The sequence below is a fragment of the Oncorhynchus tshawytscha genome, linkage group LG11 (genome assembly GCF_018296145.1).
Source record: "Oncorhynchus tshawytscha isolate Ot180627B linkage group LG11, Otsh_v2.0, whole genome shotgun sequence".
Taxonomy (NCBI): domain Eukaryota; kingdom Metazoa; phylum Chordata; class Actinopteri; order Salmoniformes; family Salmonidae; genus Oncorhynchus; species Oncorhynchus tshawytscha.
The window spans coordinates 55,647,437-55,674,602 of record NC_056439.1 but is presented as its reverse complement, the minus strand read 5'-3'; the positions used below and the strand labels follow the sequence as shown (position 1 = coordinate 55,674,602).

The 27,166-nt window shown below is 41.6% G+C and overlaps 1 protein-coding gene across 1 annotated transcript in view; it reads right to left on the bottom strand.

Annotated features, from left to right (window-relative positions):
- Window positions 1–27,166, bottom strand: part of LOC112241574 (GDNF family receptor alpha-4-like) — a 132,794-nt gene that overhangs the window by 30,567 nt on the left and 75,061 nt on the right. The window contains exon 2 of the mRNA XM_042330445.1: window positions 3,477–3,758. Within this exon, the coding sequence (XP_042186379.1) occupies window positions 3,477–3,758 (282 nt within the window). The remainder of the gene's footprint in view (window positions 1–3,476; window positions 3,759–27,166) is intronic.

Here is a 27,166-nt window from a genome sequence, read left to right as displayed (position 1 = left end):
CTGGTACTATAGATTAGGGCTAGGTGTTATAATCTCAACATGCAGGACAGACTGGTGCTATAGATTAGGGGTAGGTGTTATACAGACTGGTACTATAGATTAGGGCTAGGTGTTATAATCTCACCATGCAGGACAGACTGGTACTATAGATTAGGGCTAGGTGTTATATAAACTGGTACTATAGATTAGGGTTAGGTGTTATAATCTCAACATGTAGGACAGACTGGTACTATAGATTAGGGGTAGGTGTTATACAGACTGGTACTATAGATTAGGGTTAGGTGTTATAATCTCACCATGCAGGACAGACTGGTTCTATAGATTAGGGCTAGGTGTTATACAGACTGGTACTATAGATTAGGACTAGGTGTTATACAGACTGGTACTATAGATTAGGGTTAGGTGTTATTGTCTCACCATGCAGGACAGACTGGTAATATAGATTAGGACTAGGTGTTATATAGACTGGTAATATAGATTAGGACTAGGTGTTATAATCTCACCATGCAGGACAGACTGGTACTATAGATTAGGGGTAGGTGTTATACAGACTGGTACTATAGATTAGGGTTAGGTGTTATAATCTCACCATGCAGGACAGACTGGTGCTATAGATTAGGACTAGGTGTTATATAGACTGGTAATATAGATTAGGACTAGGTGTTATAATCTCACCATGCAGGACAGACTGGTGCTATAGATTAGGACTAGGTGTTATACAGACTAGTACCATAGATTGGGTTAGGTGTTATACAGACTGGTACTATAGATTAGGGTTAGGTGTTATTGTCTCACCATGCAGGACAGACTGGTAATATAGATTAGGACTAGGTGTTATAATCTCACCATGCAGGACAGACTGGTGCTATAGATTAGGGCTAGGTGTTATATAGACTGGTTCTATAGATTAGGGCTAGGTGTTATACAGACTGGTACTATAGATTAGGGTTAGGTGTTATACAGACTGGTACTATAGATTAGGGTTAGGTGTTATACAGACTGGTACTATAGATTAGGGTTAGGTGTTATATAGACTGGTGCTATAGATTGGACTAGGTGTTAAACAGACTGGTGCTATAGATTAGGACTAGGTGTTAAACAGACTGGCACTATAGATTAGGGCTAGGTGTTATTGTCTCACCATGCAGGGCAGACTGGTGCTATAGATTAGGACTAGGTGTTATACAGACTGGTGCTATAGATTAGGACTAGGTGTTATTGTCTCACCATGCAGGACAGACTGGTGCTATAGATTAGGACTAGGTGTTATACAGACTGGTACTATAGATTAGGACTAGGTGTTATATAGACTGGTGCTATAGATTAGGGCTAGGTGTTATATAGACTGGTGCTATAGATTAGGACTAGGTGTTATACAGACTGGTGCTATAGATTAGGACTAGGTGTTAAACAGACTGGTAATATAGATTAGGACTAGGTGTTATTGTCTCACAATGCAGGACAGACTGGTGCTATAGATTAGGGCTAGGTGTTATACAGACTGGTGCTATAGATTAGGACTAGGTGTTATACAGACTGGTGCTATAGATTAGGACTAGGTGTTATACAGACTGGTGCTATAGATTAGGACTAGGTGTTATATAGACTGGTACTATAGATTAGGGCTAGGTGTTATATAGACTGGTACTATAGATTAGGACTAGGTGTTATACAGACTGGTGCTATAGATTAGGGCTAGGTGTTATACAGACTGGTGCTATAGATTAGGGCTAGGTGTTATATAGACTGGTACTATAGATTAGGACTAGGTGTTATACAGACTGGTAATATAGATTAGGACTAGGTGTTATACAGACTGGTGCTATAGATTAGGACTAGGTGTTATACAGACTGGTGCTATAGATTAGGGCTAGGTGTTATACAGACTGGTGCTATAGATTAGGACTAGGTGTTATACAGACTGGTGCTATAGATTAGGGCTAGGTGTTATACAGACTGGTGCTATAGATTAGGACTAGGTGTTATACAGACTGGTGCTATAGATTAGGGCTAGGTGTTAAGCAGACTGGTGCTATAGATTAGGACTAGGTGTTATACAGACTGGTACTATAGATTAGGACTAGGTGTTAAACAGACTGGTAATATAGATTAGGGCTAGGTGTTATATAGACTAGTACTATAGATTAGGGCTAGGTGTTATATAGACTGGTACTATAGATTAGGGCTAGGTGTAATATAGACTGGTGCTATAGATTAGGGCTAGGTGTTATATAGACTGGTACTATAGATTAGGACTAGGTGTTATATAGACTGGTACTATAGATTAGGGCTAGGTGTTATATAAACTGGTACTATAGATTAGGACTAGGTGTTATACAGACTGGCACTATAGATTAGGACTAGGTGTTATTGTCTCACCATGCAGGACAGACTGGTAATATAGATTAGGGCTAGGTGTTAAACAGACTGGCACTATAGATTAGGACTAGGTGTTATTGTCTCACCATGCAGGACAGACTGGTAATATAGATTAGGACTAGGTGTTATAATCTCACCATGCAGGACAGACTGGTACTATAGATTAGGATTAGGTGTTATATAGAATGGTACTATAGATTAGGGCTGTGTTATATAGACTGGTACTATAGATTAGGGTTAGGTGTTATTGTCTCACCATGCAGGACAGACTGGTACTATAGATTAGGGCTAGGTGTTATACAGACTGGTACTATAGATTAGGACTAGGTGTTATTGTCTCACCATGCAGGACAGACTGGTGCTATAGATTAGGGCTAGGTGTTATACAGACTGGTACTATAGATTAGGACTAGGTGTTATTGTCTCACCATGCAGGACAGACTGGTGCTATAGATTAGGACTAGGTGTTATACAGACTGGTACTATAGATTAGGGTTAGGTGTTATATAGACTGGTACTATAGATTAGGACTAGGTGTTATACAGACTGGCACTATAGATTAGGACTAGGTGTTATTGTCTCACCATGCAGGACAGACTGGTACTATAGATTAGGGCTAGGTGTTATACAGACTGGTACTATAGATTAGGACTAGGTGTTATACAGACTGGTACTATAGATTAGGACTAGGTGTTATTGTCTCACCATGCAGGACAGACTGGTGCTATAGATTAGGACTAGGTGTTATTGTCTCACCATGCAGGACAGACTGGTGCTATAGATTAGGACTAGGTGTTATTGTCTCACCATGCAGGACAGACTGGTGCTATAGATTAGGACTAGGTGTTATTGTCTCACCATGCAGGACAGACTGGTGCTATAGATTAGGGGTAGGTGTTATACAGACTGGTGCTATAGATTAGGACTAGGTGTTATTGTCTCACCATGCAGGACAGACTGGTGCTATAGATTAGGACTAGGTGTTATTGTCTCACCATGCAGGACAGACTGGTGCTATAGATTAGGACTAGGTGTTATTGTCTCACCATGCAGGACAGACTGGTACTATAGATTAGGACTAGGTGTTATTGTCTCACCATGCAGGACAGACTGGTGCAGGCTCCAGTAGATACTGAGGCAGTTCTTCTCTCTCTTCATGCCTCGTTTACACTGGCAGCCGTGCAGCGGGGAGGACAGCAGGGCCGTGACTGCGTTCTCACACTGGTTCCTGGCCCCAGGGCCCAGCTTCACACTGCCGTCCCCCGCCACACACTGTCTCAGCGTCCGCAGACGAGGGCTGCACCCATCATCACTGGAGCAGGTGTCCCCAGCCTGTAGACAGTCTCTGTCCCTCACCGCAGACACAAATAGGGGGAGCCCTGGGGAAAATAGAAACAGCAGTGGTTAGAGGTCAGGGGTTAGAGTTAGAGGTCTGGGTTAGGGGTTAGGGTTAGAGGTCAGGGGTTATGGTTAGAGGTAAGGGATTAGAGGTCAGGGGTTAGGGTTAGAGGTTTGGTTTAGAGGTCACGGGTTAGAGTTAGAGGTCAGGGTTAGGGATCAGGGATTATGGTTAGATGTCAGGGGTTAGAGTTCAGGGGTTAGGGTTAGAGGTAAGGGGTTAGAGGTCAGGGGTTGGGGTTATAGGTCAGGGGTTATGGTTAGAGTTCAGGGGTTAGAGGTCAGGGGTTACTGGTTATGGTTAGAGGTCAGGGTTTAGGGTTAGGACTAGTTTATGATATGTCATCTTTTAGAATGCAGTATAACAGCAGGGGTCAGGAACAGGTCAGTATAACAGCAGGGGTCAGGAACAGGTCAGGATAACAGCAGGGTCAGGAACAGGTCAGTATAACAGCTGGGGTCAGGAAGAGGTCAGTATAACAGCAGGGGTCAGGAACAGGTCAGTATAACAGCAGGGGTCAGGAACAGGTCAGTTTAACAGCTGGGGTCAGGAAGAGGTCAGTATAACAGCAGGGCTCAGGAACAGGTCAGTATAACAGCAGGGGTCAGGAACAGGTCAGTATAACAGCAGGGCTCAGGAACAGGTCAGTATAACAGCAGGGCTCAGGAACAGGTCAGTATAACAGCAGGGGTCAGGAACAGGTCAGTATAACAGCAGGGGTCAGGATCCGGTCAGTATAAGAGCTGGGGTCAGGAAGAGGACAGAATGACACAGAGTAGAATAGAACAGCCCTGAAACAGAGACCCTACACAGACGTTGTGCCCCAGAAGAGGAAAGAACTGATCCCAGCCATGAAAGCTGCCAGAGCACGTGAGGACATTGTTTACATCTGCTATGACAGGCTCATTGTCCAACCTCCCTCCCGGAAGCCTGGAAGGGATGAGAGAGCCAAGCCTGTGGGTTCGTAGCTTTTATTTTTACCTTTATTTAACTAGGCAAGTCAGTTAAGAACAAGCTTCAACCCCACAGCACACACACACACACACACACACACACACACACACACCAACTGATTAATGGGCTACTGAATGTATGTATTTGTTATCTTCTTTGTTTGTCTTTTCCATATTATGTCTATTTATTACAAACTTCCCAGGAAATGTCTGAAAATAGCCCATATTTATATATGTAGCCTTAGAAATCAGATTGCTAACATCAGATAACATTCATATATTAGCCATTTCTGAGACTCACTTAGATAATTCATTTGATGATACAGCAGTAGAAATACAAGGATATACATCTATAGAAGAGACAGGAATGTTTATAGGGGAGGTGTTACTGTATATATTCAGTCATATCCCTGTAATGTTTATAGGGGAGGTGTTGCTGTATATATTCAGTCATATCCCTGTAATGTTTATAGGGGAGGTGTTACTGTATATATTCAGTCATATCCCTGTAATGTTTATAGGGGAGGTGTTGCTGTCTATATTCAGTCATATCCCTGTAATGTTTATAGGGGAGGTGTTGCTGTATATATTCAGTCATATCCCTGTAATGTTTATAGGGGAGGTGTTGCTGTATATATTCAGAGCCATATCCCTGTAATGTTTATAGGGGAGGTGTTGTAAATATTCAGAGCCATATCCCTGTAATGTTTATATGGGAGGTGTTGTATATATTCAGAGCCATATCCCTGTAATGTTTATATGGGAGGTGTTGTATATATTCAGAGCCATATCCCTGTAATGTTTATAGGGGAGGTGTTGTATATATTCAGAGCCATATCCCTGTAATGTTTATAGGGAGGTGTTGTAAATATTCAGAGCCATATCCCTGTAATGTTTATATGGGAGGTGTTGTATATATTCAGAGCCATATCCCTGTAATGTTTATATGGGAGGTGTTGTATATATTCAGAGCCATATCCCTGTAATGTTTATAGGGGAGGTGTTGTATATATTCAGAGCCATATCCCTGTAATGTTTATAGGGGAGGTGTTGTAAATATTCAGAGCCATATCCCTGTATGTTTATATGGGAGGTGTTGTATATATTCAGAGCCATATCCCTGTAATGTTTATATGGGAGGTGTTGTATATATTCAGAGCCATATCCCTGTAATGTTTATATGGGAGGTGTTGTATATATTCAGAGCCATATCCCTGTAATGTTTATAGGGGAGGTGTTGTATATATTCAGAGCCATATCCCTGTAATGTTTATATGGGAGGTGTTGTATATATTCAGAGCCATATCCCTGTAATGCTTATAGGGGAGGTGTTGTATATATTCAGAGCCATATCCCTGTAATGTTTATATGGGAGGTGTTGTATATATTCAGAGCCATATCCCTGTAATGTTTATATGGGAGGTGTTGTATATATTCAGAGCCATATCCCTGTAATGTTTATATGGGAGGTGTTGTATATATTCAGAGCCATATCCCTGTAATGTTTATATGGGAGGTGTTGTATATATTCAGAGCCATATCCCTGTAATGTTTATATGGGAGGTGTTGTATATATTCAGAGCCATATCCCTGTAATGTTTATATGGGAGGTGTTGTATATATTCAGAGCCATATCCCTGTAATGTTTATATGGGAGGTGTTGTATATAGTCAGAGCCATATCCCTGTAATGTTTATATGGGAGGTGTTGTATATATTCAGAGCCATATCCCTGTAATGTTTATATGGGAGGTGTTGTATATAGTCAGAGTCATATCCCTGTAATGTTTATAGGGGAGGTGTTGTATATATTCAGAGTCATATCCCTGTAATGTTTATAGGGGAGGTGTTGTATATATTCAGAGCCATATCCCTGTAATGTTTAGAGAAGATCTTAAGTGTTATTGAAGTGTTGTGGTGGCAGGTTCAATTGGCACATCTAAAGCCTTTTATTTGGGGGTGTTGCTGTAGGCCACCAAGTGCTAATAGTCAGTATCTAAATAATATGTGTGAAATGCTTGATAGTCTATGTGATGTAAACAGAAAGGTCTACTTTCTTGGTGACCTGAAAATTGACTGGTTTTCATCAAGCTGTCCGCTCAAGAGGAAGCTTCTCACTGTAACCAGTGTCTGTAATCTGGTTCAGGTTATTAATCAACCCGCTCAACAGGAAGCTTCACTGTAACCAGTGTCTGTAATCTGGTTCAGGTTATTAACTTCTTGGATATAGGGGGCGCTCTTTTAATTTATGGATTAAAAAACGTGCCCGTTTTAAGCGCAATATTTTGTCACGAAAAGATGCTTGACTATGCATATAATTGGCAGCTTTGGAAAGAAAACACTCTAACGTTTCCAAAACTGCAAATATATTATCTGTGAGTGCCACAGAACTCATGCTACAGGCGAAACCAAGATGAAACTTCAACCAGGAAATGGGCAGAATTTTTGAGGCTCTGTTTTCCATTGTCTCCTTATATGGCTGTGAATGCGCTGGGAATGAGCCTGCCCTTTCTATCGTTTCTCCAAGGTGTCTGCAGCATTGTGACGTATTTGTAGGCATATCATTGGAAGATTGGCCATAAGAGACTACATTTACCAGGGGTCCGCCCGGTGTCCTTGGTCTAAATTGGTGCGTAATCTACAAGCTGCATGCACGCAGACATCCAGTGATTGAGAGGAGAGAGGAGGCTTTCAACGAACAATATATCATGAAGAGATATGTGAAAAACACCTTGAGGATTGATTCTAAACAACGTTTACCATGTTTCAGTCGATATTATGGAGTTAATTTGGAAAAAAGTTCGGCGTTTTGATGACTGATTTTTCGTATTTTTTTGGTAGCCAAACGTGACGCACCAAACGGAGCGATTTCTCCTAAACAAATCATCTTTCAGGAAAAACTGAGCATTTGCTATCTAACTGAGAGTCTCCTCATTGAAAACATCTGAAGTTCTTCAAAGGTAAATGATTTTATTTGAATGATTTTCTGGTTTTTGTGAAAATGTTGTCTGCTGATGCTAACGCTAAATGCTACACTAGCTGCGCTAGCTGTTACACAAATGCTTGTTTTGCTATGGTTGAGAAGCATATTTTGAAAATCTGAGATGACAGTGTTGTTAACAAAAGGCTAAGCTTGAGAGCTAGCATATTAATTTCATTTCATTTGCGATTTTCATGAATAGTTATGGTAATGAGGTTGAGGCTGTATTCACGATCCCGGATCCGGGATGGCTCGACGCAAGAAGTTAATCCACCTACCAGGGTGTTTACAAACACTACAGGAACAAGATCATCCACATGTATTTATCACATGTTTACTAATCCTGTAGAACTTTGTTCTGAAGCTGTATCCATTTCCATTGGATGCAGTGATCACAACAAAATAGTATTAAATATTATAAGAGATCATAGAAAAGATTTAACTGTGACTCTTATGCTCTGACGCTCGTCAGATGTGAAATGCTGAATACAAGCCCTTAACCTTACTGTGAAATGCTGAATACAAGCCCTTAACCTTACCGTGAAATGCTGAATACAAGCCTTAACCTTACCGTGAAATGCTGAATACAAGCCCTTAACCTTACCGTGAAATGCTGAATTCAAGCCCTTAACCTTACCGTGAAATGCTGAATACAAGCCCTTAACCTTACCGTGAAATTCTGAATACAAGCCTTAACCTTACCGTGAAATGCTGAATACAAGCCCTTAACCAACAGGTGGAGACCTTACCGTGAAATGCTGAATACAAGCCCGTAAACAACAGGTGGAGACCTTACCGTGAAATAGATGGTGGTGTAGATGAGGCTGGGTCTAGTCATGTTATGGATGAGGCTGGGTCTAGTCATGTTATGGATGAAGCTGGGTCTAGTCATGTTATAGATGAGGCTGGGTCTAGTCATGTTATAGATGAGGCTGGGTCTAGTCATGTCTAGTCATGTTATAGATGAGACTGGGTCTAGTCATGTTATAGATGAGGCTGGGTCTAGTCATGTTATAGATGAGACTGGGTCTAGTCATGTTATAGATGAGGCTGGGTCTAGTCATGTTATAGATGAGACTGGGTCTAGTCATGTTATAGATGAGGCTGGGTCTAGTCATGTTATAGATGAGGCTGGGTCTAGTCATGTTATAGATGAGACTGGGTCTAGTCATGTTATAGATGAGACTGGGTCTAGTCATGTTATAGATGAGACTGGGTCTAGTCATGTTATAGATGAGGCTGGGTCTAGTCATGTTATAGATGAGGCTGGGTCTAGTCATGTTATAGATGAGGCTGGGTCTAGTCATGTCTAGTCATGTTATAGATGAGGCTGGGTCTAGTCATGTCTAGTCATGTTATAGATGAGACTGGGTCTAGTCATGTTATAGATGAGGCTGGGTCTAGTCATGTCTAGTCATGTTATAGATGAGGCTGTGTCTAGTCATGTTATAGATGAGGCTGGGTCTAGTCATGTTATAGATGAGACTGGGTCTAGTCATGTTATAGATGAGGCTGGGTCTAGTCATGTTATAGATGAGGCTGGGTCTAGTCATGTCTAGTCATGTTATAGATGAGGCTGGGTCTAGTCATGTTATAGATGAGACTGGGTCTAGTCATGTTATAGATGAGACTGGGTCTAGTCATGTTATAGATGAGACTGGGTCTAGTCATGTTATAGATGAGGCTGGGTCTAGTCATGTCTAGTCATGTTATAGATGAGGCTGGGTCTAGTCATGTCTAGTCATGTTATAGATGAGACTGGGTCTAGTCATGCTATAGATGAGACTGGGTCTAGTCATGTCTAGTCATGTTATAGATGAGGCTGGGTCTAGTCATGTTATAGATGAGACTGGGTCTAGTCATGTTATAGATGAGGCTGGGTCTAGTCATGTTATAGATGAGGCTGGGTCTAGTCATGTTATAGATGAGGCTGGGTCTAGTCATGTTATAGATGAGACTGGGTCTAGTCATGTTATAGATGAGACTGGGTCTAGTCATGTTATAGATGAGACTGGGTCTAGTCATGTTATAGATGAGACTGGATCTAGTCATGTTATAGATGAGACTGGGTCTAGTCATGTTATAGATGAGGCTGGGTCTAGTCATGTCTAGTCATGTTATAGATGAGGCTGGGTCTAGTCATGTTATAGATGAGGCTGAGTCTAGTCATGTTATAGATGAGACTGGGTCTAATCATGTTATAGATGAGACTGGGTCTAGTCATGTTATAGATGAGGCTGGGTCTAGTCATGTTATAGATGAGACTGGGTCTAGTCATGTTATAGAGGAGGCTGGGTCTAGTCATGTCTAGTCATGTTATAGATGAGGCTGGGTCTAGTCATGTTATAGATGAGGCTGAGTCTAGTCATGTTATAGATGAGACTGGGTCTAGTCATGTTATAGATGAGGCTGGGTCTAGTCATGTTATAGATGAGACTGGGTCTAGTCATGTTATAGATGAGACTGGGTCTAGTCATGTTATAGATGAGATTGGGTCTAGATTTTCAAAAGGTTAGTGATTAATTTTATCTCTAATCCTGCTTTTGTGACTCTATCTTTGGCTGGTGTTTTTTTTAAATTTGGTGGTGGTCTAACATAAATATATGTTGTGTTTTCGCTGTAAAACATTTTAAAAATTGGACACGATGGGTAGATGAACAAGATGTTTATCTTTCATTTGCTGTATTGGACTTGTTAATGTGTGAAAGTTAAATATTTCTAAAGAATATTTTTTAAATTCCCTGTGCCACCTTTTCAGCTGAATGGGGGGGGGGGAATTCCCCTAGGGGATCGCCTTGCCATAACAGGTTTTAACCTCTCTAGGGTACGTGGGATGGTAGCGTCCCACCTGTCAGCAGCCAGTGAAACTGCAGGGCGCCAAATTCAAAACAACAGAAATCCCATAATTAAAATTCCTAAAACATACAAATATTTAACACCATTTTAAAGATATACTGTACTTGTTGTAAATCCAGCCACAGTGTCTGATTTCAAAAAGGCTTTATGACGAATGCAAACCAAACAATTATGTTAGGTCAGAGCCAAGTCACAGAAAAACAGCCAAAGAGAGGAGTCACAAAAATCTGAAATATAGCTGCTGGCAGACCTCTGACTCATTCCCCTCTCATTCGGCCCCACTTCACAGTAGAAGCATCAAAAACGTTTCTAAAGACTGATGACATCTAGTGGAAGCCGTAGGGAGTGTAACATGACCCCATAGACGCTGTGTATTCGAAGAGTCGAAAAACTACAAACCTCAGATTTCCCACCTCCTGGTTTTTGCCTGCCATATGAGTTCTGTCATACTCACAGACATCATTCAAACAGTTTTAGAAACTTGAGTGTTTTCTATCCAAATCGACTAATTATATGCATATTCTAGCTTTTATGGCAGAGTAGTTTTCATCGAAAATTCCCAATGCTGCCCCTTACCCTAGAGAAGTTAATGAACAGCATTCTCACATAGGTGTTCCTTTCGTCCAGGTGGTAAAGGGCAGTGTGGAGTGCGATTGAGATTGTGTCTTCTGTGGATCTGTTGGGGCGGTACGCAAATTGGAGTGTGTGTTTCTGGCATGATGGGGTTGTGAGCCATGACCAGCCTTTCAAAGTACTTTATGGCTACAGATGTGAGTGCTACGGGGCGGCAATCATTTAGGAAAGTTACCTTCACTTTCTTGGGCACAGGGACTATGGTCTGTTTGAAACATGTCGGTATTACAGACTCAGCCAGGGAGAAGCTGAAAATGTCAGTGAAGAAACTTGCCTCTTTCTCTGTGCATGCTTTGAGTACACGTACTTGTAATCCGTCTGGCCCTGTGGCTTTGTGAATGTTGACCTGTTTAAAGGACTTTCCCACATTGGCTACGGAGAGCCTGATCACACAGTCATCCAAAACAGCTGGTGCTCTCATGCATGCTTCAGTGTTGCTTGCCTCGAAGCGAGCATAAAAGGCATTTAGCTTGTCTGGTGGGCTCGTGTCACTAGGCAGCTCGTGGCTGGGTCTCCCTTTGTAGTCAGAAATAGTTTTCAAGCCCTGCCACATCCGACGAGCATCAGAGCCGGTGTAGTAAGATTCAGTCTTAGTCCTGTATTGATGCTTTACCTGTTTGATGGTTCGTCTGAGGGCATAGCGGAATTTCTTATAAGCGTCCGGATTAGTGTCCCGCTCCTTGAAAGCATCAGCTCCACTATGGGGTGGCAAAGTCTAATAATGAGGCCCAGTGAAGTCAAACACGTAATTTTCCTTTGTTCATATTTATTTCCAAACTATGAGGTTGAATCTTCATGGTACATGAATGGTACAGCTACATGGATAACAGACATCTATCATGGTACAGCTACATGGATAACAGACATCTATCATGGTACAGCTACATGGATAACAGACATCTATCATGGTACAGCTACATGGATAACAGACAGGCATCTATCATGGTACAGCTACATGGATAACAGGCATCTATCATGGTACAGCTACATGGATAACAGACAGACATCTATCATGGTACAGCTACATGGATAACAGACAGACATCTATCATGGTACAGCTACATAGATAACAGACAGACATCTATCAAGGTACAGCTACATGGATAACAGACATATATCATGGTACAGCTACATGGATAACAGACAGACATATATCATGGTACAGCTACATGGATAACAGACATCAATCATGGTACAGCTACATGGATAACAGGCATCTATCCAGGTACAGCTACATGGATAACACACATATATCATGGTACAGCTACATGGATAACAGACATATCATGGTACAGCTACATGGATAACAGGCATCTATCATTGTACAGCTACATAGATAACAGACAGACATATATCATGGTACAGCTACATGGATAACAGACAGCCATCTATCATGGTACAGCTACATGGATAACAGACAGACATCTATCATGGTACAGCTACATAGATAACAGACAGACATCTATCATGGTACAGCTACATGGATAACAGACATATATCATGGTACAGCTACATGGATAACAGACATCTATCAAGGTACAGCTACATAGATAACAGAGAGACATCTATCATGGTACAGCTACATGGATAACAGACAGACATCTATCACGGTACAGCTACATGGATAACAGACAGACATCTATCACGGTACAGCTACATGGATAACAGACAGACATCTATCATTGTACAGCTACATGGATAACAGACATATATCATGGTACAGCTACATAGATAACAGACATCTATCATGGTACAGCTACATGGATAACAGACATCTATCATGGTACAGCTACATAGATAACAGACATCTATCATGGTACAGCTACATGGATAACAGACAGACATCTATCATGGTACAGCTACATGGGTAACATACATCTATCATGGTACAGCTACATGGATAACAGACATCTATCATGGTATAGCTACATGGATAACATACATCTATCATGGTACAGCTACATGGTTAACAGACATCTATCATGGTACAGCTACATGGATAACAGACAGACATCTATCATGGTACAGCTACATAGATAACAGACATCTATGATGGTACAGATACATGGATAACAGACATCTATCATGGTACAGCTACATAGATAACAGACAGATATCTATTATGGTACAGCTACATGGATAACAGACAGACACCTATCATGGTACAGCTACATGGATAACAGACATCTATCATGGTACAGCTACATAGATAACAGACATCTATCATGGTACAGCTACATGGATAACAGACATCTATCATGGTACAGCTACATGGATAACAGACAGACATCTATCATGGTACAGCTACATAGATAACAGACATCTATCATGGTACAGCTACATGGATAACAGACATCTATCAAGGTACAGCTACATAGATAACAGACAGACATCTATCATGGTACAGCTACATAGATAACAGACATCTATCATGGTACAGCTACATGGATAAGAGACATCTATCATGGTACAGCTACATAGATAACAGACAGACATCTATCATGGTACAGCTACATAGATAACAGACATCTATCATGGTACAGCTACATGGATAACAGACAGACATCTATCATGGTACAGCTACATAGATAACAGACATCTATCATGGTACAGCTACATGGATAACAGACATCTATCATGGTACAGCTACATGGATAACAGACATCTATCATGGTACAGCTACATAGATAACAGACATCTATCATGGTACAGCTACATGGATAACAGACATCTATCATGGTACAGCTACATGGATAACAGACATCTATCAATGTACAGCTACATGGATAACAGACATCTATCATGGTACAGCTACATGGGTAACAGACATCTATCATGGTACAGCTACATGGATAACAGACATCTATCATGGTTCAGACATACACTATCGTTCAAAAGTTTGGGGTCACTTAGAAATGTCCTAGTTTTGAAATTCAAGTTTTTTTTAAATCCATTAAAATAACATCAAATTGATCAGAAATACAGTGTAGACATTGTTAATGTTGTAAATGACTGTTGTAGCTGGAAATGGCAGATTTTGTATGGAATATCTACATAGGCGTACAGAGGCCCATTATCAGCAACCATCACTCCTGTGTTTCAATGGTACGTTGTGTTAGCTAATCCAAGTTTATTATTTTAAAAGGCTAATTGATCATTAGAAAACCCTTTGCAATTATATTAGCACAGCTGAAAACTGTTGTGTTGATTAAAGAAGCAATAAAACTGGCCTTCTTTAGACTAGTTGAGTATCTGGAGCATCAGCATTTGAGGGTTCGATTACAGGCTCAAAATGGCCAGAAACAAAGAACTTTCTTCTGAGACGCATCAGTCTTTTCTTGTTCTGAGAAATGAAGGCTATTCCATGCGAGAATTTGACAAGAAACTGAAGATCTCGTACAACTTCCTTCCTAGAACAGCACAAACGGGTCTAACTAGAATAGAAAGAGGAGTGGGACGCCCCGTGCACAACTGAGCAAGAGGACAAGTATATTATAGTGTCTAGTTTGAGAAACAGACGCCTCACAAGTCCTCAAATGGCAGCTTCATTAAATAGTACCCGCAAAACACCAGTCTCAACGTCAACAGTGAAGAGGCGACTCCGTGATGCTGGCCTTTCTGTCCAGTGTCTGTGTTATTTTTTTCCATCTTAATCTTTTCTTTTTATTGGCCAGTCTGAGATTAGGCTTTTTTCTTTGCAACTCTGCCTTTTCGTTTCGTCAACATGAAGGAGAGGAGGATGGCATCGGTGCTCCTCTACAACTAGGGAGTCAACATGAAGGAGAGGAGGATGGCATCGGTGCTCCTCTACAACTAGGGAGTCAACATGAAGGAGAGGAGGATGGCATCGGTGCTCCTCTACAACTAGGGAGTCAACATGTTTTTCTACTTGAACAAACACGCACGCACGCACACACACACACACACACACACACACACACACACACACACACACACACACACACACACACACACACACACACACACACACACACACACACACACACACACACACACACAAATCAGAACCATGGACAGCCACATCATATTTATCTTACGTTGACTGAGCTAAATAGTTTTTGGTATCTTTTAGTTGTCACTGTATTAAACTAAGCAGAGGTGATTTTATATTGAAATGGTGTTGAAATAGTGGAGGCAGCTCCTGTTTTCTACTTTCTCCGTGGTTCTAAATCAATAGTTGTTTCGTGTCGGAAACCCCCAACCAGGTAACTATCTGCTACTAGCTGTAGGTCATGTAACTATAGTTACTAGATGTAGGTCATGTAACTATAGTTACTAGATGTAGGTCATGTAACTATAGTTACTAGCTGTAGGTCATGTAACTATAGTTACTAGCTGTAGGTCATGTAACTATAGTTACTAGCTGTAGGTCATGTAACTATAGTTACTAGCTGTAGGTCATGTAACTATAGTTAAGAGCTGTAGGTCATGTAACTATAGTTACTAGCTGTAGGTCATGTAACTATAGTTACTAGCTGTAGGTCATGTAACTATAGTTACTAGCTGTAGGTCATGTAACTATAGTTACTAGCTGTAGGTCATGTAACTATAGTTACTAGCTGTAGGTCATGTAACTATAGTTACTAGCTGTAGGTCATGTAACTATAGTTACTAGCTGTAGGTCATGTAACTATAGTTACTAGCTGTAGGTCATGTAACTATAGTTACTAGCTGTAGGTCATGTAACTATAGTTACTAGCTGTAGGTCATGTAACTATAGTTACTAGCTGTAGGTCATGTAACTATAGTTACTAGTTGTAGGTCATGTAACTATCTGTTACTAGCTGTAGGTCATGTAACTATAGTTACTAGTTGTAGGTCATGTAACTATCTGTTACTAGCTGTAGGTCATGTAACTATCTGTTACTCTACATGGTTGAATTTACTCTGTCTTCTTATTGTCTCTGCCTTTAGGCCTCTATATCACAGTCACAAGGCATATGAACCAACAGGTGATAGAGCAAACAATGCAATTATTACAACACATAGAGCTTCCCCAGTGATTTTACCCACGCACCGCTACTGCTAACAACTGACAACAAGAACCAAACAGTTTTTAAAATGGGTTCTGAAAGGCATCCATTGAGGTGCCTACTGCCTGGGTGCTGGCCAAGCAAAAATGGAACTGATGACAGCTTTGCACACTCTTGATATTCTCTCAACCATCTTCACCTGGAATGCTTTTCTAACAGTCTTGAAAACGTTCCCACATATGCTGAGCACTTGTTGGCTGCTTTTCCTTCACTCTGCAGTCCAACTCATGAGGTCGGATGATTGTGGAGGCCGGGTCATGTGATGCAGCACACCGTCACTACCCTTCTTGGTCAAATAGCCCTTACACAGCCTGGAGGTGTGTTGGGTCATTGTCCTATTGAAAAACAAATATGTGGAAACTCCTTCAAAACTGTTGGAAAGGCATTCCAGGTGAAGCTGGTTGAGAGAATGCCAAGAACGTGCAAAGCTGTCATCTAGGCAAAGGGTGGCTACTTTGGAAAATCTCAAATATGAAATTTGTTTGAATTTGTTTGGTTTGAACTTTTTTGGTGAGTATATTATTCCATATGTGTTATTTCATAGTTTTGATGTCTTCAGTATTAGTCTACAATGTAGAAAATAGTACAAATAAAGAAAAACTATTGAATAATTAAGTATGTTCAAACTTTTGACTGGTAGTGTATGTATATAATTAGTTGATTAAAATATTGAATTTGGCCTTTACTACTACAGCCCATAGAAACACATTTTATTATGTTACTTTGATTGACGCAGCATCATTAAACTATTAAGGATTATTAATGACTGAGGACGGATCAATAACATTGTAGTCACAAGGATTATTAATGACTGAGGACGGATCAACAACATTGTAGTCACAAGGATTATTAATACTAACCTAATTGACAGAGCAAAAATAAGGAAGCCTGTACAGGACAAAACATGTTCCAAAACATGCATCCTGTTTGCAATATGGCACTAAAGTAAAACAGCCAACAAATGTGGAGAAGAAATTCACTTTCTGTCCTGAATACAAAGTGTTGTGTTTATGGCAAATCCAATACAACCACATTGCAGAATTCCAGACTTTATACGTTTAAGCATAGTGGTGGCTGCATCATGTTCCGGGTATGCTTGTAATCGATAAGGACTAGGGAGTTTTTTACTATACAAATAAAAATGGAATAGAGTTAAGCACAGGCAAAATCCTAGAGGAAAACCTGGTTCAGTCTGCTTTCCAACAGACACTGGGAGACACATTCACCTTTCAGCAGGACAATAACCTAAAACACAAGGCCAAATATATACTGGAGTTGGTTACCAAGAAGACGTAGAATGTTTCTGAGTTAGTTACAGTTTTCCACTTCTGTAATCGCTGCCAAAGGTGATTCTAACATGTATTTACTCAGGGGTGCGAATACATGCAGCGGGCTCCCAAAACACTGGCACCCCTGACTGGCAACGCACAAACAATACGCACAAACAATACGCACAAACAATACGCACAAACAATACGCACAAACAATACGCACAAACAATACGCACAAACAATACGCACAAACAATACGCACAAACAATATGCACAAACAATACGCACAAACAATACGCACAAACAATACGCACAAACAATACGCACAAACAATACGCACAAACAATACGCACAAACAATACGCACAAACAATACGCACAAACAATACGCACAAACAATACGCACAAACAATACGCACAAACAATACGCACAAACAATACGCACAAACAATACGCACAAACAATACGCACAAACAATACGCACAAACAATATGCACAAACAATACGCACAAACAATACGCACAAACAATACGCACAAACAATACGCACAAACAATACGCACAAACAATACGCACAAACAATACGCACAAACAATACGCACAAACAATACGCACAAACAAATATAAACAATATAATTATAGAGATAAACTCAAAACGTGAGAAATACTGTACTATATTAATGTTTCAATGGAAGCCTGTACAGGCTTCCTTATTTTTGCTCTGTCAATTAGGTTAGTATTAATAATCCTTGTGACTACAATGTTGTTGATCCGTGGATGTTATTGATCCGTCAATGGAACCCACCAAAATCATACAATTATTTAATACCAAATACATTTCACCAAAATCAAGGTTTCATCATTATTGGCACTCCTCATTTAGTACTTAGTGCCAAGGATAACAGCGTGGAGTCTTTTCCTGTAATGTTTGACAAGGTTAAGGAACACATTTGGAGGGATTTTGGACCATTCCTCTATGCAGATCCTTTCAAGATCCTTCACATTCTTGGGTTTGTGCTTATCAACTGCCCTCTTCCACTCAGCCCAAAAGGTTTTCCATTGGATTGAGGTCAGGTGACTGAGATGGCCATGGCAGAACATTGATTTAGTTGTGACAGAACCATTTCTGTGTGGATCTTAAGGTATGTTTTGGGTCATTGTCTTGTTGGAAAGTCAGCCAAGTCCCAGCCTTCTGGCAGCCTTCTGGCAGAGGCAACCAGATTGTCAACCAAGATTTCCTGATGCTTGGTGGAATTCATTATGCCATCACTTAACCAGTGCCTCTGGACGTCTGGAATTAAAACAGCCCCAAAACATCACTGACCCCCCTCCATATTTCCCCGTGGGTATGAGGTGCCTCTGGACGTCTGGAATTAAAACAGCCCCAAAACATCACTGACCCCCCTCCATATTTCCCCGTGGGTATGAGGTGCCTCTGGACCTCTGGAATTAAAACAGCCCCAAAACATCACTGACCCCCTCCATATTTCCCCGTGGGTATGAGGTGCCTCTGGACCTCTGGAATTAAAACAGCCCCAAAACATCACTGACCCCCCTCCATATTTCCCCGTGGGTATGAGGTGCCTCTGGACTGCTGTATCTGACTAAAACGTTCCATTTTGGTCTCATCTGACCAGAGCACCTTCCTCCAGTCATAATTTAAATGACGTTTGGCAAACTCCCAGCGCTTTGTGTCTGTGTATTGGGGTCATTAAGGTCTTTCTTCTGGCAACCCTTCCAAAGAGCCTGTGGTTGTGGAGGTGGCGTCTGGCCTGCAATTCTTTCACAGTGATTCTTGGGGATTTTGTTGCTTCTCTCACCATCCTCCTCCCTATCCTGAGGGGCAAAATGTATTTGCGTCCTCTACCCATGAGGTTTTCAACTGTTCCATGTCTTTTGAATGTTTTAATAATTTCCCTGCCAGGGCTCAGTGGTCTATTCAATCATTTGTGGATCTTCTTGTAGCCGTTTTTATACCCTAGTGAAACAGGAAGTGATGTAATGGCTCAATATAGTTCCTTAACACTTAGATAAACTTAAATGAGTAAAATGTCATTCCTGGTTTAATTTTGGTAGATTTTATTTACAATAATTTTTAAGGGTGCCATTAATTGTGAAACCTTGATTTGGAGGACAGATTTTTAATTAAATCAGTAAATGATTTTAGTGTTTTCCATTGAAACAGTAATAAAGTACATTATTTCTCACATGTTGGTATTTTGAGTTTATCTCTATTGTTATATTGAATTTTTCAATACATTTGCAAACATTTCTAAAAACATGTTTGTGTGAGAAAAAAATATATATTTTGGATTGTAACAAGGCTGTAAAATGTTGAATAAGTCAAGGGGTATGAATACTTTCTGATTAACTTTATCCCCCTGACTGCGTGTGAATGACCAGTCCTCTCTCTCTCAGTAGGGGAATCACCTTCAGTCCTCTTCCTCTCAGTAGGGAATGACCTTCAGTCCTCTTCCTCTCAGTAGGGAATGACCTTCAGTCCTCTCTCTCAGTAGGGAATGACCTTCAGTCCTCTCTCTCAGTAGGGAATGAACTTCAGTCCTCTCTCTCAGTAGGGAATGACCTTCAGTCCTCTTCCTCTCAGTAGGGGAATCACCTTCAGTCCTCTTCCTCTCAGTAGGGAATGACCTTCAGTCCTCTTCCTCTCAGTAGGGAATGACCTTCAGTCCTCTCTCTCAGTAGGGGAATCACCTTCAGTCCTCTTCCTCTCAGTAGGGGAATCACCTTCAGTCCTCTCTCAGTAGGGGAATCACCTTCAGTCCTCTTCCTCTCAGTAGGGGAATGACCTTCAGTCCTCTCTCTCAGTAGGGGAATCACCTTCAGTCCTCTTCCTCTCAGTAGGGGAATCACCTTCAGTCCTCTCTCAGTAGGGGAATCACCTTCAGTCCTCTCTCTCAGTAGGGGAATGACCTTCAGTCCTCTCTCTCAGTAGGGGAATCACCTTCAGTCCTCTTCCTCTCAGTAGGGGAATCACCTTCAGTCCTCTCTCTCAGTAGGGGAATCACCTTCAGTCCTCTCTCTCAGTAGGGGAATCACCTTCAGTCCTCTCTCTCAGTAGGGGAATCACCTTCAGTCCTCTCTCAGTAGGGGAATCACCTTCAGTCCTCTCTCTCAGTAGGGGAATGACCTTCAGTCCTCTCTCAGTAGGGGAATCACCTTCAGTCCTCTCTCAGTAGGGGAATCACCTTCAGTCCTCTCTCTCAGTAGGGGAATCACCTTCAGTCCTCTCTCTCAGTAGGGGAATCACCTTCAGTCCTCTCTCTCAGTAGGGGAATCACCTTCAGTCCTCTCTCAGTAGGGGAATCACCTTCAGTCCTCTCTCTCAGTAGGGGAATCACCTTCAGTCCTCTCTCTCAGTAGGGGAATCACCTTCAGTCCTCTCTCTCAGTAGGGGAATCACCTTCAGTCCTCTCTCAGTAGGGGAATCACCTTCAGTCCTCTCTCTCAGTAGGGGAATCACCTTCAGTCCTCTCTCTCAGTAGGGGAATCACCTTCAGTCCTCTCTCTCAGTAGGGGAATCACCTTCAGTCCTCTCTCTCAGTAGGGGAATTGTTTTGTTTGTATTTTATTTTACCTTTATTTAACCAGGCAAGTCAGTTAAGAACACATTCTTTTTTTCAATGACGGCCTAGGAACAGTGGGTTAACTGTCTGTTCAGTGGCAGAACGACAGATTTGTACCTTGTCAGCTTGGGGGTTTGAACTTGCAACCTTCCGGTTATAAGTCCACCGCTCTAACCACTAGGCTACTCTGCCGCCCCATGGATGACCTTCAGTCCTCTCTCAGTAGGGGAATGACCTTCAGTCCTCTCTCAGTAGGGGAATGACCTTCAGTCCTCTCTCTCTGTAGGAGAATGACCTTCAGTCCTCTCTCTCTGTAGGAGAATGACCTTCAGTCCTCTCTCTCAGTAGGTGAATCACCTTCAGTCCTCTCTCAGTAGGTGAATGACCTTCAGTCCTCTCTCAGTAGGTGAATGACCTTCATTCCTCGCTCTCTGTAAGTGAATGACCTTCAGTCCTCTCTCTCTGTAGGTGAATGACCTTCAGTCCTCTCTCTCTGTAGGTGAATGGCCTTCAGTCCTCTCTCAGTATGTGAATGACCTTCAGTCCTCTCTCTCTCAGTATGTGAATGACCTTCAGTCCTCTCTCTCTCTCAGTAGGTGAATGACCTTCAGTCCTCTCTCTCTGTAGGTGAATGACCTTCAGTCCTCTCTCTCTGTAGGTGAATGACCTTCAGTCCTCTCTTTCTGTAGGGGAATCACCTTCAGGCCTCTCTCTCAGTAGGTTAATCACCTTCAGTCCTCTCTCTCTCTCTATAGGTGAATCACCTTCAGTCCTCTCTCTCTGTAGGTTAATCACCTTCAGTCCTCTCTCAGTAGGTCAATCACGTTCAGTCCTCTCTCAGTAGGGGAATGACCTTCAGTCCTCTCTCAGTAGGTCAATCACGTTCAGTCCTCTCTCAGTAGGTGAATCACCTTCAGTCCTCTCTCAGTAGGTGAATCACCTTCAGGCCTCTCTCAGTAGGTGAATCACCTTCAGTCCTCTCTCAGTAGGTGAATCACCTTCAGTCCTCTCTCAGTAGGTGAATCACCTTCAGTCCTCTCTCTCTGTAGGTGAATGACCTTCAGTCCTCTCTCTCAGTAGGTGAATCACCTTCAGTCCTCTCTCAGTAGGTGAATCACCTTCAGTCCTCTCTCAGTAGATGAATCACCTTCAGTTCTCTCTCTGAGTAGGTGAATCACCTTCAGTCCTCTCTTTCTCAGTAGGTGAATGACCTTCAGTCCTCTCTTTCTCAGTAGGTGAATGACCTTCAGTCCTCTCTTTCTCAATAGGTGAATTATCTTCAGTCCTCTCTCTCTCAGTAGGTGAATGACCTTCAGTCCTCTCTGTCAGTAGGTGAATCACCTTCAGTCCTCTCTCTCAGTAGGTGAATGACCTTCAGTCCTCTCTCTCTCAGTAGGTGAATGACCTTCAGTCCTCTCTCTCTCAGTAGGTGAATGACCTTCAGTCCACTCTCTCTCAGTAGGTGAATGATCTTCAGTCCTCTCTCTCTCTGTAGGTGAAGGACCTTCAGTCCTCTCTCTCTCTGTAGGTGAAGGACCTTCAGTCCTCTCTCTCTCAGTAGGTGAGACCTGAAGGTTTTGATACTGGCTTCTACTCACGCTGCCAGACCTGAAGGTGTTTGATGCTGCCTTGTACTCACGCTGCCAGACCTGAAGGTTTTGACACTGAGTTCTATTCAAAGTTTAATCGCAGCACTAACCTGTCTGTCCTGAGATAGATGATATCCTTGATGTGCTGAAGGAGGAAATGTACCAAGATCTGAATCAGCTGAGCTGAGCTGCGAAGAGTTGATTTGATAAAAACACTGTTCTGGTGTTGCCAAAGCAACTACATGCTTCCTGATTTCATTTGAACACTCAGAGCCTGATATATATAACGGACAACAGCTATTCATATTCTAGGTAAGTGGTATTGCCCTAAAAACTACTGGGAATCTTAATCTGATGCATGAAGAAAACAGTGTAATTAAGAGAGAGGGAGGGAGGGAGAGGTGGAGAGAGAGAGAGAGAGGCAGGGCGGGAGAGGTGGAGAGAGAGGCTGAGAGAGATGAGAGGGACCGAGAAAGAGAGAGGTACAGAGAGAGAGAGAGAGAGAGAGAGAGAGAGAGGGACTGAGAGAGGGACAGAGAGAGAGAGAGAGAGAGAGAGGGACACAGAGAGAGAGAGAGCGAGAGAGAGAGAGAGAGAGAGGGACAGAGAGAGAGAGAGTGGTTGAGTAGCTCAGATTTCCGGGGAGGGAGAAGGTGTAGTATTGAAGGTGTAGTATTGAAGGTGTAGTATTGAAGGTGTAGTAGTGAAGGTGTAGTAGTGAAGGTGTAGTATTGAAGGTGTTGTATTGAAGGTGTAGTAGTGAAGGTGTAGTAGTGAAGGTGTAGTATTGAAGGTGTAGTATTGAAGGTAGAGTAGTGAAGGTGTAGTATTGAAGGTGTAGTATTGAAGGTGTAGTAGTGAAGGTGTAGTATTGAAGGTGTAGTATGGAAGGTGTAGTATTGAAGGTGTAGTATTGAAGGTGTAGTATTGAAGGTGTAGTAGAGAAGGTGTAGTATTGAAGGTGTAGTATTGAAGGTGTAGTAGAGAAGGTGTAGTATTGAAGGTGTAGTATTGAAGGTGTAGTATTGAAGGTATAGTATTGAAGGTGTAGTAGAGAAGGTGTAGTATTGAAGGTGTAGTATTGAAGGTGTAGTAGTGAAGGTGTAGTAGTGAAGGTGTAGTATTGAAGGTGTAGTAGTGAAGGTGTAGTATTGAAGGTGTAGTATTGAAGGTGTAGTAGAGAAGGTGTAGTATTGAAGGTGTAGTAGAGAAGGTGTAGTATTGAAGATGTAGTATTGAAGGTGTAGTATTGAAGGTGTAGTATTGAAGGTGTAGTATTGAAGGTGTAGTAGAGAAGGTGTAGTAGAGAAGGTGTAGTATTGAAGGTGTAGTATTGAAGGTGTAGTATTGAAGGTGTAGTATTGAAGGTGTAGTAGAGAAGGTGTAGTATCGAAGGTGTAGTATTGAAGGTGTAGTATTGAAGGTGTAGTATTGAAGGTGTAGTATTGAAGGTGTAGTATTGAAGGTGTAGTAGAGAAGGTGTAGTAGTGAAGGTGTAGTAGTGAAGGTGTAGTATTGAAGGTGTAGTATTGAAGGTGTAGTATCGAAGGTGTAGTATCGAAGGTGTAGTATTGAAGGTGTAGTATTGAAGGTGTAGTATTGAAGGTGTAGTATTGAAGGTGTAGTAGAGAAGGTGTAGTATTGAAGGTGTAGTATTGAAGGTGTAAACTTGGCAGTAGAAATGGAAATGGAAGTTTATTTCACCTCTCAGCTTCCCTATGAAATCGAAACAGAAAGTTAACAACAATGACAAATGGTTTGATGAACAATGCAAAAACAGAAAGAAATTGAGAAACCGTTCCAACCAAAAACAGAGACCCAGAAAACCTGAGTCTACGCCTTCACTATGGTGAATCACTAAAACAATACAGACATACACTACGGTAAAAGAAGGAACAGCACGTCAGAAATCAGCTCAATGAAATTGAAGAACAAATAGACTCTAACCACTTCTGGGAAAACTGGAAAACACCAAACAACACAAAGAGTTATCTATCCAAAACAGAGATGTATGGGTAAACCACTTCTCCAATCTTATTGGCCCTGTAACAAAGAACCAACAGCAAAAACATATACATTATCAAATACAAATCTTAGAATCAACTATTAAAGACGACCAGAACACACTGGATTTTCCAATTACGTTGAATGAGCTGCAGGACAAAATACAAACCCTCCAACCCAAAAAGGCCTGTGGTGTTGATGGTATCTTCAATGAAATGCTAAAATATATAGACCACACATTTCATTTGGCTACACTTAAACACTTTAACATCATCCTTAGCTCTGGCATCTTCCCCAATATTTGGAACCAAGGGCTGATCAGCCCAATCCACAAAAGTGGAGACAAATTTGACCCTAATACCTACCATGGGATATGTGTCAACAGAAACCTTGGGAAAATCCTCTGTATTATCATTAACAACAGACTTCTACATTTCCCCAGTGAAAACAATGTACTGACAAATGTCAAATTGGCTTTTTACCAAATTACCGTACGACAGACCATGTAGTGGTAGAGATACTCTGAATGATCGGCTATGAAAAGCCAACTGACATTTACTCCTGAGGTGCTGACCTGTTGCACCCTCTACAACCACTGTGATTATTATTATTTGACCCTGCTGGTCATCTATGAACATTTGAACATCTTGGCGATGTTCTGTTATAATCTCCACCCGGCACAGCCAGAAGAGGACTGGCCACCCCACATAGCCTGGTTCCTCTCTAGGTTTCTTCCTAGGTTTTGGCCTATCTAAGAAGTCTTTTTATAGCCACTGTGCTTCTACACCTGCATTGCTTGCTGTTTGGGGTTTTATGCTGGGTTTCTGTACAGCACGTTGAGATATCAGCTGATGTAAGAAGGGCTTTATAAATACATTTGATTTGATTTATTCAACCTGCACACCCTAATTGACAAACAAACAAACCAAAACAAAGTCTTCTCATGCTTTGTTGATTTCAAAAAAGCCTTTGAGGGTCTGCTATACAAATTGAAAGTGGTGATGGGGGTAAAACATAAGACATTATAAAATTCATGTACGCAAAAATTGGCAAAAAACACATTTCTTTCCACAGGGCCGTGGGTTGAGACAGGGATGCAGCTTAAGCCCCACCCTCTTCAAAATATATATCAACAAATTGACGAGGGCACTAGAACAGTCTGCAGCACCCGGCCTCACCCTACTAGAATCTGAAGTGAAATGTCACCGTTTGCTGATGATCTGGTGCTTCTGTCCCCAACCAAGAAGGGCCTACAGCAGCACCTAGATCTTCTGCACAGATTGTACAGACCTGGGCCCTGACAGTAAATCTCAGTAAGACAAAAATAATGGTGTTCCAAAAAAGGTCCAGTCGCCAGGATCACAAATACAAATTTCATTTAGACACCGTTGCCCAAGAGCAGTGGTTCCCAAACCTTTTATAGTCCCTTCAAACATTCAACCTCCAGCTGCGTACCTCCTCTAGCACCAGGGTCAGCGCACTATCAAATGTTATTTTTTTGCCATCATTGTAAGCCTGCCACACACACACACACATTTATTAAACATAAGAATGAGTTCGAGTTTTTGTCACAACCCAGCTCGTGGGAAGTGACAAAGAGCTCTTATAGGACCAGGGCACAAATAATAATATAATAATAATCAATAATTTTGCTCTTTATTTAACCATCTTACATGTAAAACCTTGTTTGTTCATCTAAAATGGTGAATAATTCACCACAGCTTAATGAGAAGGGTGTGCTTGAAAGCATACACATAACGCCATCTTAAATATTTTTTTCACACAAAGTCTGTGCCTGTATTTAGTTTTCATGCTTGTGAGGGCCGAGAATCCACTCTCACATTGGTACGTGGTTGCAAAGGGCATCAGTGTCTTAACAGCGTGATCTGCCAGGGCAGGATACTCTGAGCGAAGGCCTATCCAGAAATCTGGCAGTGGCTTCAGATTAAATTCAATTTTCACAGAAACGCTTGTTACAATTTTGATGAGGCTCTCTTGTTCAGATATCAGTAAGTGGACTGGAGACAGGGCATGAAAGGGATAACGAATACAGTTGTTTGTGTTGTCCGTTTCGGGAAAGTACCTGCGTAAATGCGCACCCAACTCACTCAGGTGCTTCGCTATATCACATTTGACATTGTCCGTAAGCTTGTTCAACTGAACACAAAAACTCATACAATGATGGAAAGACCTGTGTGTTGTCCTTGTTAATACAGACAGGGAAGAGCTCCAACGTATTAATCATTGCCTCAAGTTTGTCCTGCAAATTGAATATAGTTGTGGAGAGTCCCTGTAATCCTAGATTCAGATCATTCAGGTGAGAAAAAAACATCACCCAGATAGGCCAGTGGTGTGAGAAACTCGTCATCATGCAAGTGGTCACTAAGAAAACTAAAGCTAGACTCTCAATTTAAAAAAAGGTGTCAATACTTTGCCCCTTGACAACCAACGCACTTCTGTATGTTGT